The sequence below is a fragment of the Mobula hypostoma genome, chromosome 24 (assembly GCF_963921235.1).
Source record: "Mobula hypostoma chromosome 24, sMobHyp1.1, whole genome shotgun sequence".
In the NCBI taxonomy this organism is placed as follows: domain Eukaryota; kingdom Metazoa; phylum Chordata; class Chondrichthyes; order Myliobatiformes; family Myliobatidae; genus Mobula; species Mobula hypostoma.
Genome location: NC_086120.1, coordinates 19,195,846 through 19,212,692, shown reverse-complemented (window position 1 = coordinate 19,212,692; position 16,847 = coordinate 19,195,846). Strand labels below are relative to the sequence as shown.

Here is a 16,847-nt window from a genome sequence, read left to right as displayed (position 1 = left end):
ACATCTTGGCAAAATGTGGACTGGGGGTTGTAGGGAGAACATGTTGCACCCATGAAGGGTACAATTGTTTACTTTGGGTAAGGGGAAGCCAGCCTTTATTTAAATTTAAGAGTTACAGCACAGAGCAGGTTCTTCTGGGCCAATGGGTCATGTCACCCCAGCAGTCCACAGATTTAACTCTAGCCTAATCACAGGAAAATTTACAATGACCAATTAATCTAACCGGTATGCCTTTGGACTGTAGGAGGAAACCGGAGCATTCGGAGGAAACCCATGTGGTCACGGGGAGACCGTACAAATACTTACAGACAATGCAGGAATTGAACTCTGAAGTCAAATGCCCTGAGCTGTAATGGCATCTTCATCATCAGCAATTACTCATAGTCAAGTATAATTCTTCTCCTGGTGTTTGATCTGTTGTCTTGTGGGTCTTCAGATGACTGAAGAGGCCGATCCATGATCCACAAGTCCTATTGCAGTGTTGGCAGGAGTCGGTCATTGGGGTGTGGTGGATGTAGCTGGTTGGGCCTTTCCCTGTCTCTCCTTATGTTGAAACCACTTAGTCTCAGCCGCACATTGGAGGTCCTCTCATAGACAGTCCTTCTCCAGTATTTCCTATCCTGTGCTAATTTCTCCCATCCATTCAGGTTGATGTAGCACTTCCTCAGGTGGGTCTTGATACAGTCCTTGAACCGCTTTTCCTGCCTTCCAGGAGAGTACTTTGCATCCTTGAGTTAGCCGAACAGGAATTGTTTAGGGAGACGGGAGTCAGGCATTCGGATAATGTGGCCGACCCATCTCAATTGGGGTTGAGTCACAACTGTAGCTATGGAGTTAATGTTAGCTTCCTCCAGGATGCTGGAGTTAGTACGCCTGTTCTTCCAGCTAACTTCCAGAATCTTTCGGAGGCATCTTTGATAGTAAGTTTTAGGGATCTTATATGCCTGCTGTATGTTGTCCATGATTCTGCTCCATATAGCAAGGAGGGGAAGACTATAGCTTTATAGACCAGAGGCTTATGGTTGGTTTTGATATCCTGATCTTCAGAAACCCTTGTTCTCACCCTGGCAAAAGCTCCACTTGCACAGCCTGTTCTGTGATTTATTTCGAGGCCAGTGTTAGCTCTTGAAGAAAGAAAGCTGCCAAGATATGGGAAACGATGAGTGTTCTCCAGAGGGATATTGTCAATTTGGTTGGTCGGAGGTTTAGCAGCTTGATTTGGAGCAGGTTGGTGCAGGACTTGGGTTTTCTTGATGTTTAGATCGAGTCCCAGGAGCTTGTATGCTCTGACAAAAACATCCATTATGCAGTGGAGATCCTCCTCAGAGTGAGCCGCGATGGCCTTGTTGTCCGCATATTGGAGCTTCATGATGGAAGTGGTTGACGCCTTGCTCTTTGCCTTGAACCTGTTAAGGTTAAAGAGCACCCCCACCTGGCCTATAGAGAATCTGGACTCCTCACAGAGTCCTTATGTCCTCCTTCATGGGTCATTGTGAGAGCTCCTGAGAGTGCTCCTTACATGGAGAATTGATGGCATCATTGTCCTTTAGCAGCCTTTGACAAACTTTGGAGCAAAGCTTCATGCTAGCCACAATGTTATCATGCCGTCCCATGGGTGTTGTTGATTATTAGAGGCACACTCATCCATATTAATCCATCAGGCAAATGATGGGAAAGTTTTAAGGAATCAAGAACTGAGCCAATTACTGCAGAATACCCACTCTCCAACCTCTTCCTATGGACATACTGCTTACATGCAGGTCCAATGATGTTTCCAGCTGCTGATGAGCCCTCTGATGTTAATGACATTGACATTCAACAATGATAGTGCCGTCAAAAGTGAAGGATATGGTTTGACACTCTCATGTTGGAAATGGTCACCTCTGCTGTTAGTGGCAAAAATGTAACCTAAATTTATCCAGGAATCACAGCATGGGACACAGACCGTTTTGTTGTCTGAGGAGTTGCAATGAAACTGAACTCTGCAGTGATTAGAGATCATCCTCATTTCTGACCTTATTAAGATTGGACAATCAGTTTGAACCTCCATGGTCTGGTAGAGTTGGGCAGCACAGTAGTGTAGCGGTTACCATAATACTTTACAGTGCTAGTGACTATGGTTCAACTGCCATCGCTGAATGTAAGGAGCTTGCATGTTCTCTCCATGACTGTGTTGGTTTTCTCTGGGTGTCATCCCACGTTCCAGAAATATACGGATTGGGGTTAGTAAAATGTGGCCATGCTACGTTGGTGCTCGCAGCTTGGTGATACTTGAGGGCTGCCCCCAGCGCATCCTCGGACTGCGTCGGTCATTGACACAAACGATGCATTTCACTCTTTGTTTTAGTGCATTGATGTACATGTGACAAATCAAGCTCACCTCACCCAGGACACTCTCCTCAGTAACTTTTGCAGCAATGCCTGGGCTAACATGAGTTTATATCTGTGTTTACAACAGGACTTGTGGTGTAAACATTCTTACATGCGAAAACACAGACACAGACAAGAGCCTGGAACATTGAATAGTAGGAAGGAAAGGAATGAAGGAGCAGGTTTTGCATCCCCAGTGAGAAGGTGGGAAGGTGCAATGGGAAGAAGAGCAAGAATTGGAAGTGGTAGAAATATAGACCAGGATATATCATGAAGAACTGTACATCTAAGATGCAGAACAGTCTGAGGAAGGCATGCGTAGTAGCAGCAGTACAGTAGAGGTGGTCGGGGTTGTAAAGGAGTTAAATATACTCAGTGGCCACCTGTGCAGTGCACCTGCTTGTTAATGCAAATATCTAATCAGCCAATCTTATGGCAGCAACTCAATGTATAAGAGCATGCAGACATGGTCAAGAGGATCAAATATCAGAGTGGAGAAGAAACGTGATCTAAGTGACTTTGACCACGGAATGATAGTTGGTGCCAGACATTGTGGTTTGAGTACCTCAGAATGTGCTGATTTCCTAAGATTTTCAAGCAGAACAGACTGTGGAATTTACAGAGAATGGTGTGAAAAGCAAAAAAAAAAATCCAGCGAACAACAGTTCTGTGGGTGAAAATGCCTTGTTATCGAGAGAAACCAGCGGAGAATGGCCAGAACAGTTCAAGCTGACAGGAAACCTACAACACCTAATAAGGTGGCCAATGAGTCTATGCAAGCTGATAGGTGATTAGACAGAGTCAGGTCATAGGATGTATAAGCATAGGAAGAGCCCTCCCCTCACAGTGGTACAGTTCAGAATACATGGTAACTTATGTTAACTGAAACAGACTAATGCAAATATCTCTGTGCATTTGTTAACCGAGGTCATGTCACAACTATGGATTTGGCAGCGCAGTAGGTATGGCAATTGCGTTTGTGAATCTGCACCTGTCAACTAATTATTATTTCATTGTGATAGTATTTAACTCCATTCTTTCCGTCGTAGCGTTTGTTGAGACTTGGACACAGCAATGCATCACTGCCTGTTTGCATTCGGCCTTGCCTGAGAAATTGGACTGTTGAGTCAACTGACTCTGAAGACCAGCGGTATTCATTTTATCGTTAGTTGTTCTTTTCAGCTGCAGTGTAGGCTTTGTCTTCTGTTTGAGACTTTTAGTTAACAGCCCTGTTTAGCCTAATGTTTATTGTTTTCTTTTCCCTTTAACACTGTTCGCATTAAAGTCTGTGAAATATTGACCTGCTTCAGTGTCTCACTCCGCACTTGGGCCATATCTGCATTGGATGACAGGACAAGTATATTGATCTTTAGATTCAGTATTGTAGTTCAATCAACTGGATGAATAACTCTCATTTGTGTTACCTGTTAGATATTTCCCTAAGCATTTATATGAATAGTTCAAACACTTACTTCAATGTGATATTCAAAAGGTTCAGATCATCTTCTTGTTTTGGATCAGCTCTTCAGACCTGTTACTAATGACTGCCTGCACTCTACCTCGACATATAACAATGGCCAGAACTCTCCAATTACAGGATTAAATTGAACTTTCACAGCATTGTCAAGATGCAGCTTCAGTTCTGCATCCCACAGAGTGAGATGTTTGAGTTGCGTTGGGCAATTGTTCCTCTTTCTTAATGTGAAATGAAGTTTTATTTGTTCTGATTTATACTTAACATCAGGTTTTTATTTTCGTTTATGTTTTAGGATCAGAGAAACTCAGTTATGAAGATCTATAAATTGCTGGAAAATAACAGTATGCATTTTCACATAGAAATAATACTTTTCTATTTCTATGTCTCCCTACATTGTACTTTCTCTGTCCGTATCCTTTTAGACTCTGACAGGTCACTTTCCATTAGAGAGCTTGAATAAATTACATTCTATCTTTTTACCTGTCATTAATGTAGACAATTGCTTTCAGATTCTGTAGCAGACTTAAGATCTAATTCACTCACTCTAATCCACCCTCCTCCTCTGTTATAACACTGATTATTTCTTGATGCTTTAAACATGTCGATTAAGGAGATGTACCATTTGCCTCAAATAGGAGCAGAAAATGGTGGACATACTCAACAGGACAGACAGGAAAGCATTAGCATTGTTTCTCTTTCCACAGATTCTGCCTGACTTACTGAGTGCTTCCAGCATTTCCTTTCAGATTTCCAGCACCTACAGTTCTATTTTGATTTTAACAACAGTTCCTTCATTGTTCCAGTACCCAGATGAGGAGCTCCCTCACAATCCTTGAGTCTCATTATTATGTTTGATAGGAAGAGACTTACCTCATTAATGTGGGACTTGAGTCCCATTTATTGAAGAAAATTACTCTTGAAATGTATGTATGGCATAATCATCCTAAGCTGCGATAATCATGTCAAGAACATTTACTCTGGGACTTTCTCCTTCAGAAGATGTTTCTATTTTTTCCCCTGTCCCACACTTACACTTTATTTCCTGCTTTTCTCGAGTCTTGTTTGTCTCTTCAGTCAGCCACTGACCTGCCATCAGGCATTTAAGCAATTCTGAGTGACAGGGCTATTAGTACGGCTGTGCCAAGTCAGATTACTTCCAGCATTTATCATGGTTTTTGATAGAAATGCTGAACTCAGTTCTGTCTGGAAGGTGCTTCAGATGATTTGACAGTTTTTTCAGCCAAGGTCACAGAAATTTAGGATTCGCTGGATTCTTGGTTTCTGGTAGAAGAACGTACAAAAGGTAGCAGAACCGAAATGTTCACTGTTTCTCTTTCCGCAGATACTGCCTGACCTGTTGAGTTTTTCCGCCATTTTCTGTTTTGTTACAGACACTGGTCGGACCTATATATGTATACAGGTGTCCCCCACTTTTCGAACGTTCGCTTTACGAAACCTCACTGATACGAAAGACCTACATTAGTACCCTGTTTTCGCTTTCAGAAGGTGTTTTCACTGTTACGAAAAAAAAATTCAGAGCGCGATAAAAAATCAGCATGTGAAAAATTCAGCGTGCGATAAAAAATTAGCGCACGAAAAAATCAGCGCGCGATGAAAGGCAGCGCGCCCCGAGTAGCCGCTCTCTCCTGGATTTGGAACTGCTTTGCTTTAACACGTGTCCGTGAGCAGCCGTTTGCAAGCTGAGTTCTAAGGTATCGGAAAAGCCTGAAAGAGCTCGTAAGGGTGTTACACTTACGGTAAAACTAGACATAATTAAGCGTTTTGATCGTGGTGAACGAAGTAAGGACAAAGTGAGTTTGGCTTGTGGAAGCTGACGAACATGATGTTGAAGAGGTTTTGGCATTCCATCACCAAGAACTGACAGATGAAGAGCTGATGAAATTGGAAGAAAAAAGGATGTAACAATTGAAACCAAATGAGTAATGATAAAGTACGACTTTAATTTTGAAAGGGTGCATCGGTTTAGGAGATATTTGCAGGATGGTTTGAGTCCTCATTAAAGAACTGTGTGATAGAAAAATGCGTGAGGCTTAGCAGTCAAGCAAGCCTTCCACATCAGCCACAGCAGACGACGAACCTCGACCTTCGACATCGAGGCGGGCAGAGATAGAAGAAGATGAGCTGCCTGCTCTAATGGAAACAGGCGACAAGATGACACCCCAGTGTCCCACCACCCCAACCCCCAGGCCATGACCAGATATCAATTCGCGGAGAATGCAAAGGTAGCCGGGAGGCACACAACACATCTTTAAGAAAAAAGCCGAAATAAACATGCCAATTAATTAGGTGCCGCCGACACGTAATTGTCGGCCCAGATCAGAGACGACACAATCGGAAATCGGCACTGATCTGGGCCGACAATTACGGGCGGCAGCTAATTAATTAGCATGTTTGTTTCGGCTTTTTTCTTAAGATGTGCTGTGTACCTCCCGGCTACCACTGGACCCCTGCGTTCTTCGCGGCAATGTATCACTCGGCGGCCTGGAGGGTGGGGGCCACTGCACCACCCAAACTGCGACGACTCAGTCTAACACACCATCATCAGTGTGCTCGCTGTCTTCCCGGTTCCCGTAAGTGATACTACATTGTACATACATTATTTCTACTTTATATCGGCTGTGTATTTTTACGTGTTATTTGGTATGATTTGGCAGCTTCATAGCTTAAAGGTTACTGGAGAGAGTGTTCTTGCCAACAGCACTTGCCTGAGATTTTCTGCCGACGGCGCTTGCGTGAGATATTCGCTACGGAGAACAGTTCAGTAATGATTATGGAAAAGTATTTCTACTTTATATAGACTGTGTATTTATCATATCATTCCTGCTTTTACTATATGTTACTGTTATTTTAGGCTTTATGTGTCATTTGGCATGATTTGGTAGGTTATTTTTGGGTCTGCGAACGCTCACAAAATTTTCCCATATAAATAAATGGTAATTGCTTCTTCGCTTTACGACATTTCGGCTTACGAACCGTTTCATAGGGACGCTGTACCTTTGGGTGGCGGGGGAAACCTGTATAACTGTAAGAACTTTGCTTATAATGTGATTTGACTTATTATATCAATCTGTACTATTACTTGTGTTTCCCATCAATAGGGAATGTTTGATGAGAAGCTCCTTCACTGCTATTTGCTTTACAGAGAGGAAGCTACGGACGCTACATGGGAGACAGGAATGGGTTAATGCTGCTGAAGAAGTAACATAGCAGCAAACAAGTGCAAGGGAAGAACAGGATTTTCTAGACGGGGGAATGATAGAATGTGACAGATAGGTTGGTGACTAGAAAAGTATTTTACCTTCTTGCAGTCATTTCCTGTGGAAATGATACAGAGAGTTCAAGGATTGCATACACCATGCTACATCAGATTTATTATACTGATGGCATCTCACCACACGTAGACTGAAAGCTATGATAGTTGGCGCATTGCAGGCCACCAGTCACAACAGGTTATGCAGTGACTTCTGACCTTCAGATAGGTCAGCAGAGAAAAGGAAAGATCGAGTGTCCACAACAAAGTTCTGACGTGAAAGGTAGTGTGCATGAAGCCAAGATGGTGCCAAACTAGCACATTTTCCATATCATTAGATGTTATTTCTATCAAAACTGTGAATTCAGGTTAATTGGGGCACATTGGGACGAGTACAGTTTGGACCAATTAAGTGGCTGCCCGATTAGCTGAAGTTTCATGGAAATAGTTAAAAGGCATAAGAAAGACAAACCACCATTCAACTGAGTAATAAATATGCATTTAAATGAAATACAGAACAAATAAGAACACTATCTATACTACTAGAGCACTATACAAATATGTATTAGTTCCTAATAGTTATCGACAGAGGAATTCATCCAGTGTACACTGCCATGTTCTTTTGATTGACTGTAAATGAACAAAATTAGTGCAGAAAATGGACTGGCATCATAAAAGGCTTTTGATGATTGCATCCTTCAAATCTTAATTTTCATTGCAGCATTCAAGATGATTCTCAATACCTTCAAATTCTTCATAGTCCCTAACTTGTTGAAGTAGTGAAATCATTTCATTTTCACTCCCAGTCATTTCTGGCATCTCCAAACCTGGATGCTTGAAACCGCAGTGAGCAAAACAGTTTTGAATTGTCTTGCTGCTTTTTTGAACACAAGTACATGCAACTGACACTATTTAAAAACTATTTGCGCTAAGCACAGTGTAATGTCTATGGCAACACAAGTGCACGTGACTGATCCTAGTTAGAGGCTGTTTGGCAACAGTATCCTGTCCCAATTAAGCCGCACGGTGTCCCATTAAACAAAGGGAATCCCGGCTATTTTCTCAATTAGTTTTTGTTCTTTAACAGTTGTCCAAAATAAGTGTCTGTCCTGATTAACTGATGGCCCAATTAACCAGAATTCACCATATCCCCAAGCATTTATAACAACTAAAATCCCAGGACGTTGATTTAAGTCTGGAGACGGAACAGCTCTCTGAGCAGCCAGATAAACCTCATCTTAAGTGCCAAGGGGGCAAAGACCATCTATTCACAAAAAAAAAATCAGGAATGCCTGTCTGATAATGAATCTGGTGTATATGGCTGGTCATCAAGGGCATTAGTGACTACGCAGGAAAAACCACGGCAACTGTACCAGTGACACCTCCCTCCCTGACACTCTAAGCAACTTCTATGCACGCTTTGAGGCATGCAACACAACAGCGGCCCGAAAGCTACGCCCCTCCCAGGTGAGCAGCCGCTGTCTGTATCAGAAGCTGATGTGAGAAGGACTCTGCAGAGAGTCAATCCCATAAGGCGGCTGGACCAGACAACATCCCTGGCTGAGTACTCGGGGAGTGTGCACACCAGCTCACTGCCGTCTTCACGGACATCTTAACACTTCACTCATCTCGGCTGCTGTCCCCATATGCTTCAAATCAGCCACCATCATCCCTGTACCAAAGGAAGTACACCTACAGAACTAAATGACTACTGCCCGGTGGCACGGACGCCAATCATCATGAAGTGCTTTGAACAGCTGGTAACGGCACACATCAAAAATTCCATTCCCGCCACATCGGACACTCATCAATGTGCTAACCGACAGACCCGCTCTACGACAGATACCATAACATCTGTCACGCACCTGGCCCTGACACACCTGGAAAACAAGGACACTTGTGTCAGAATGCTGCTTCGGGATTCAGGTCAGTATTCAACACTATTGTCCCACAGACCTTGGAAAACCAACTCCTACTCCTCAGTCTAAATGTGCAACTGGGCGTTGGATTTCCTGACCAAGAGATTTCAGATAGTCAGGATACACAACTGTTCCTCCCTCCCCATCATCCTCAACATGAGTGCCCCTGGGGCTGTGTGCTGAGCCCACTGCTGTACACTCTGTTCGCACATGATCGCACGACCAAACTACCGAATATTCACATTATCATGTTCGCTGATCGGTAGGGCTCATCACCAACGATGATGAGGTGGCCCACAGAGAGGAGGTGGAAGAGCTTGAGGCCCGGTGCCAGGCAAATAACCTCTTCCTCAATTTCAACAAGACAAAGAAGATGGTTATTGACTTCAGGAGAACTCGTACCACTCACCCCTTTCTTTACATCAGTGGCACAGCAGTGAAAACTTGGAGCAGTTTCAAACTCCTGGGAGTACGTATCTCGTACGACCTCTCGTGATCCCGGAACACATTCTACACAGTCAAGAAAACTCACTAACACCTCTACTTTCCGAGGAGGCTGAAGAGAGCTTGACAATTCTACAGATGCGAAGTAGAGAGCGTCCTAACATTCTGCGTCGCTGCTTGGTACGGAAACTGCACTGCGGCGGACAGGAGGGCCCTACGACGGGTAGCCAAAGCTGTCCAATGCATCACTGGCACCAGCCTACCGGCTATCAAGGACATACATACAGAACGGTGCTGGAAAAGGGTCAGTAACGTCATGAAGGCTCTCATAGTCATAGTCATACTTTATTGATCCCGGGGGAAACTGGTTTTCGTTACAGTTGCACCATAATAATAAATAGTAATAAAACCATAAATAGTTAAATAGTAATATTTAAATTATGCCAGGAAATAAGTCCAGGACCAGCCTATTGGCTGAGGGTGTCTGACCCTCCAAGGGAGGAATTGTAAAGTTTGATGGCCACAGGCAGGAATGACTTCCTATGACGCTCTGTGTTGCATCTTGGTGGAATGAGTCTCTGGCTGAATGTACTCCTGTGCCCAACAAGTACATTATGTAGTGGATGGGAGACGTTGTCCAAGATGGCATGCAACTTAGACAGCATCCTCTTTTCAGACACCACCGTGAGAGAGTCCAGTTCAATTCCCACAACATCACTGGCCTTATGAATGAGTTTGTTGATTCTGTTGGTGTCTGCCAGCCTCAGCCTGCTGCCCCAGCACACACCAGCAAACATGATCGCACTGGCCACCACAGACTCATAGAACATCCTCAGCATCGTCCGGCAGATGTTACCCACCCTGCTCATGGATTGCTTGTCCCATTCCCATCTGGGATGGGGATATCAGACTCAAAAGCAGATACTTTCCCCAAGTAGTAAAGCTGATCAACACCTCCACCCACTATTCCACTCCCCCACACCCCACCACCACTGCTTCATCACTTCCTGTCAGTCACTTATGTACAGACACTCCAGTGTCAAACGACACTTTATGGACATACAATCAATCTATGTATATAAGCTATCTTATGTATTTATATTGATTGTATTTTTTAAAATTATGGTGTTCTTTATCTTATTGTGTTTTTTTTTTGTTCTGTATCAGATCCGAAGTAGCAAATATTTCATTTTCCTTTACACTGAGTACTGGAAATGACATTAAACAATCTTGAATTCACGTTTCTTTTAGTAGTCACACAACAATAAAATCCATTTTCCGGTGAATGAGCATAAAATCTGGTGCCTGAAGTGTCTGGAAAGGGAATATGCAAACTGGGACTCCGGAGAGTGGACTGGGAACACAGGAATTCATAAATGAATTTCTCAGCAGTTAATGGTCGGCGTTAAGTTGGAGGGAAGGTAAATTTGATGCTGTGAAGTTTATGTGATGTACGTATGACCATTTATTGATTCAGGAAGACTTTAGTTAGGGATGTGTGAGATTTGTTATGGTTGCAGTCACTGATTGGGTTTATTTGTAATCAGTAGGGTAAACACTATGGAATTGCTGAGCATATAGTTGCTAGATATACGGTGAATTTGCTGAATCTCTTTTATTGTGAGTATTGGGAGGATTAGAAAGTAAATAATTTATGTTTTAAGCAAAGCTTTACATTGGTTCACTTTGTATTGTAAATTAGTTATTTATGTAATTTAATATTGTATAGGGTTAATGGATAAAATAGTTTAATACATGCAAATATTGTTGCAATGCCCCCTTTATTGGAGGCATACACTGCAATATATAGTCAGTACCTTCATGAATGACTGTATGTGTACTATCTGATATAACTTCAGATAGCAGGTGGCTCCTGCTTCATCCCTTCTTTCCTCCTTGTCATACAGGTAATTTGCCCTCTTTCCTTCAGTGCAGATGAAGGGTCTCAACCTGAACTATTAACTGTCCATTTATCTCCAAAGATGTTGCTTGAATTGCTGAGTTCCTCCATTGTTTTGTGTATTGCTCCAGATTCAAGCATCTGCAGTCTCTTGGGTCTCCATTTCAGCATGGTGGTGCATAGGTCTTTGTAAGGATATAAGCGCCGTCTCTGGTTTGTTCAGAGACATGAGAGACTACAGGTGCTGGAATCTGGAGCAGCAAACACAATGCTGGAGGAAATCTGAGTCAGGCAGCATTGGTGGGGATAACTGACAGATAAATTCAAGGTGAGACCCTTCACGTACAGTGAGCTCATGAAGCTGGTTCTGAATTTGATGCATCTCTTGACCTATTATAAGTCGGGACAATAAGTTGATTAACTTGTTCTCTGAGAAGAGAAGGATACCACTGCTGCCATAGCTATTAGTACCTGTAGTACTGGAACCATAAGCATGGTACTTTACATTACTGACATCTGTATAGGGCCAGGGTAAAATGTCCCATAAATGATTACAAATAATTGTCAAATAGTATGTCATGCCAATCCATATCAGATATTGGGAGACAATGGAAAGTTTGGTCAAAGAAAGAAACTTTAAGAAAACTCTCAAGGGATGAAGAGAATTGTTAATCAGCAGGGAGGTTTAGGAAGTGCAAACCCAAGTGTGGGCCAAGGCAGCTGAAAACGCAACAAGTATTGATAGAGCGATTAAAATAGAGGATCTGCAAGAAGCCGAAGAGGAAGGTCAATTAGCTCAGATGGTTAGAGGACAAGGTGGTTAAAGAGAAGGAAATGGGGGGGGGGCGGATGTGGTGATGGAGGATTTGTAACTGAGAGTGGGAACTGCAAACCCGAAGCATTGGTGATGGGCGAGACGAGGTGGGGCAATCTGCAGGAGAACAAGTCCTTCTGACCCACGTGATTGAGGATATAGACATTAGAGTTTGCCAGCGCTCAAGTTTGGGAACTGGGCTGAAGAGTGCTTAAATTGTCAAGTTTAACTGTAATACTATCGTAAGTAGTTTCAGAGGTTTTTAAAGCTCTTGTTACAAGGATGAGGGCTTACTGTTTCCATGGATACATGACCAAATATAGCACCAAGGTTCTGAAGATCTGTTTCAGTGTCAAACAATTTTCCAGAAAGAAGGATGGACCCCTGTGTCAATTCAACATGGATGAGATGGGCTGAAGGGCCTGTTTCTGTGTTGTAGTCTTCTATGATCCTATGAGAAATGCAAATGATATGAGCATGCAAAACTGGCACATGGTCATGGGAAAAAGTATTCACTATATTTGATAGCACTTTGGGAAGAATATCTGAGAAATAATCATGAGATGTCTTCTACTTTTCCACTACATGTATCATACCTCCTTAAATCAAGGTGCCACGTTTCATGCTTGAAGATCTGCAGTTTTATTTGAAAAAGAGCAGAGATCCAAGATAACTCAATTTTCTGTTAACATCATCCATTCATCTCACCTTAGAAGCACCCTTGCTTCTAAGTCAGAAGATTTTAAATTCGATGACGTCTGAGCCTCGAATAGTTTATTAAAAAGCCTCTAATAGTCTAATACAGAGCTTTTAATAGTCTATTACTGCAGGTTCTCACCTAAAATCACAGCTACATTCTGAGAAATGGTAATGCTAAGTAAAGTGATCTTTCCCAGGTCAAGTACAGAGTAGGATCAGGAACCAGGTAATTGACTGAATGAGTGGAGTTGGGGCAGTGATCTGGAGGAGGGAGGTCAGTGGATTGGGGTAAATTGAAGGTATATCTGGGAATTATCTTTGTAGGTTTCCAGTCTGTTGCTGCATTGAGTACCTAATGAATGAGCAGCTGACTACAGTCTCTTATCACCTGGTAGCATCACACAAGGCAAGCAGTGTCCCTGGAATGATTGTGGGCAACTATGTGTAACTTGAATCACTAATACTTCACAGCATAATAACAAAGTCAATGATGAATGAAATGACATTAAGGTAAGATTGCCTGTAAAGTGTGAGAGACGCTGTTTTTTTATGGGATGTTTAATTAAAGTACATCTGCTGTCTCTCAGGTAGCACTATTTCAAAATTATCCCGACTATTCTGGCACAGCAGTGCAGCTGTAAGTGCATCGTGTTACAGTGCCAGTGATCACTGATCAGCGTACAATTCCCAATGCTGTCTGTAAGGATTTTGTACATTCTCCCTGTGTCTGCGTGGATTTCCTCTGAGTGCCCTGGTTTCCTCCCACCTTCCAAAGGCGTACGTTTAGGTTTAGTGAGTTGTGGGCATGCTATGTAGGAGCCAGAAGTCTGATGATACCCACATGCTGCCCAGCACGATTCTTGCTTATTTGATTTCACACGATGCATTTCACTGTATGATTCGATGTTTCAATGTAAATGTGACAAATAAAGCTAATCTTATCTTAAAAACCAAAAATTATTCCTCAATTGCAGTGTAAAAATAGATCTGTTCTTTATCCTGTTATTGATTGAGGAAACTTTGCACAAACTGCAACTGCATTTCCTATATTCTGGCACCAACTTCACATCAAAGAGTACTGCTTTAAGCACTTTAAAGTGTCCTAAGATTTTGAAGGCACTATGAATGTTGATACTTTTCCCTTACCATGCCCCTAGGTAGCCCCTGCTGCAATTGCAATAGTCAACCATTTCAGAGGGTGTTAAAAGCCCATCTGGATTCTTCATTCCATCCAGAATTCTTGCTTTCCTTCAACCCTTTTTGTCTTAAAGAACTCATCATTTTCAGGAGCTGAAGGAAGAAAGATGACGATGAACGTAATTGAAATGTATGGACGTCATTTGAATGCCTTCCTGGTGCTGATTGATAAGACCCATTGTGGCAGTGCAATGCGACAGTGCAGCAGGCTTCATTTTTCAGATTTACTACTCTAACTTATGATCGTGGTTTCATGCCCTGACTTCACATTTCAAAACAATCCATAAAAAATGTCCTGCAGTATCGACCAGAATTAATACTTTAACATTCTTGTTCAAACTCCTTCAGAGCAAGCATCATTTCATATTATAGAACACTATAGAACAGGGATCTAATAATTCTGTACTGCATACAGCTGGGTTGGATCAATATCCATCTAAAAATGAACTTTTAACTTGCAAACCTGGATATTTATGGTATGAGTATTGCAGGAGGGACAAAAAGGTCTCAGACTATTATTGAGGGAATGTTAATAAAGAGACAAGGTCAAGTTTTTGGTTTTGTATTTGCCTGATGGTTCATTCCTCTCAATTTCCTCCTATCCTCCCAATTTCCTCCCATCCTCCCAACCCTGACTGGGTGCAGGTGAGAGGAAGCCATCCCTTTTTCTTCCCTATTTAGCTCAGATGAGCCCAACCAATAATCATTGACAAGTAGTCAGCTATGGAGGGTGTTATGGAAGAGGTTATTTCTAACCTTATCACCAACCTCGAGGATTAATGACATTTGTTTCATGAATTATACCATTTACATTTGAATCTCTAGTACTAAATCCATTGCCCAGAAGGTTGAGATGAGTGAAAACTACTTTAAGATCAGTAAAGCGAAAAATAAATTTAAGACATTGCTCAGAAAAAAAAATTAATTTAAAGGTAGTGACTTGTTTGAATGTTTCCTCTTTATGAGCTACTTGTAATCAATGTGCCCGGAAAAGATATAGAGCACTGACTTCTGGCAGGAAAATACATCTTCTGTTTCTAAGTCTTGGAGTCCATGGAATCACAAGTCAGGGAGTGACACAGCTTAGAAATAAGTCTCCTCAGCCCACCAAGACCTTATTGATTCTCAATTACTTACTTACATCAATCCTACACCATGGCCCCGTACTCACTTTCCCACATTCCCAGCCAGCTCTTCACTGCCCCCCCCCCACTGTCGTCGATTCTGCTATTTACCTGAATGATGAGCAATTCACATTTAAACTACCAACCCGCACATCTTTGTGACGTGGGCGGAAACCAGAGCACCCAGAGGAAATCTGTGCACTCCCAGGGAAAGCGCACAAGCTCCACCCTAAAACACAGGTGCCACCAGAGGTCAGGATCGAGCCTGGGTCATTGGAGCTGGGAGGTAGCTGCTCCACCAGCTGTGCCACTCTGCTGCCCTGAAATTCCTCGCAGTTGAAACCAGAGATTAGAGAGACAAAAATCTGTGTTGTCTCCTTGTACTCTTTGTTTTTATATTCAGGTGCACGTTGCTTAAAGTCATATTCAGAACCACGTGGGATTAGAGTGTTTAAGGGAGTTGAAGGTGCAGGTTAGGTAGATCCTAGGTGAAGTTGAGGTGGACATAGGCTTGCATGCTTTGGACAATGGTTACGGATGTGATGGGTGGTGGACAAGGAGGGGGTAGAGGTTATCCTACACAGAATGGATGGTGGGTGCATTTGTTGGGTAATGTGTCCACAGAGTAAGAGATTAAGGTGGATAGTTATTGGTTATTACTGAGTCTGGGTACCAATATATATTGAAAGCCAAGTGAAAGAAGCTGAACTGCTATTTTAAAATTCTTGATGTATTGCATATTCTTGTTTCCTGACTCAAATTGCTAATTCTGAAATCGATTTACTTTGCAGAACCCACTGCACCTGCAGATGAGCATGGAAAGCCCGATGACCTCCTTGATGGACTTACTCATCAGTGTCCTTAAAACCAATGCCTGGTATGACGTCAGTGTGATTTTGTGTCACAGCTGGGACATCTCCGGCTTGCTCAGCTACCTGAGCAACAACTCGAACTTCGAACTGCGGGCTTTGCTCAACCTCACGGATGTGGATGATGCGGGCATCATTCAGTTTTTACATGAGAAATTGAATGATTTGAAGGACTCGTCCACCTCGGTTCTGATGTTTAGCAGCGATGCTAAATGCTCCGATTTTGTCTTTGAAACAGCAGCCGCGTTGGGCTTGACCTCCTCAGACTTTCACTGGGTTATTGGTCATCCACTCAACATCGATGATCTGCAAACGGCTGACCTGCCCCTAGGCCTACTTGCCTACGGCGAAGTGAGCAAGCCAGTTCTGGGAAGTTATGTGAGAGATGCAGTTGAACTAATAGCGAGAGCCATATCCACAGCAGTGTTCATCCGACCTGACACAACACTCATCCAAAGCATGGTGAACTGCTACGACAAACAGAAAGAAGAGATGATATCTTCAGGTCAATATCTTTCAAGGTAAAACTTTCTCATGAAGATGTATCAATGATTGAATGTTTACTTCCCTTTTTAGCTCTTAAGACATAAGACCAAAATTAGATCACTTCACTTGGCCTGCCATTCCATCATGACTGATTTATTATCCCTCTTGACCCCATTATCCTGCCTTCCCCTGTAACCTTTGATGCTCTTACTCATCAAGACCTATCAACCTCCACCTTAAATGTACCCAATGACTTGGTCTCCACAGCTGTCTGTGA

At 42.7% G+C, this 16,847-nt stretch overlaps 1 protein-coding gene across 1 annotated transcript in view; it reads left to right on the top strand.

Moving 5' to 3' along the window:
• grin3bb (glutamate receptor, ionotropic, N-methyl-D-aspartate 3Bb) overlaps positions 1 to 16,847 on the top strand; it is a 103,364-nt gene that overhangs the window by 25,911 nt on the left and 60,606 nt on the right. The window contains exon 2 of the mRNA XM_063032013.1: positions 16,007 to 16,605. Within this exon, the coding sequence (XP_062888083.1) occupies positions 16,007 to 16,605 (599 nt within the window). The remainder of the gene's footprint in view (positions 1 to 16,006; positions 16,606 to 16,847) is intronic.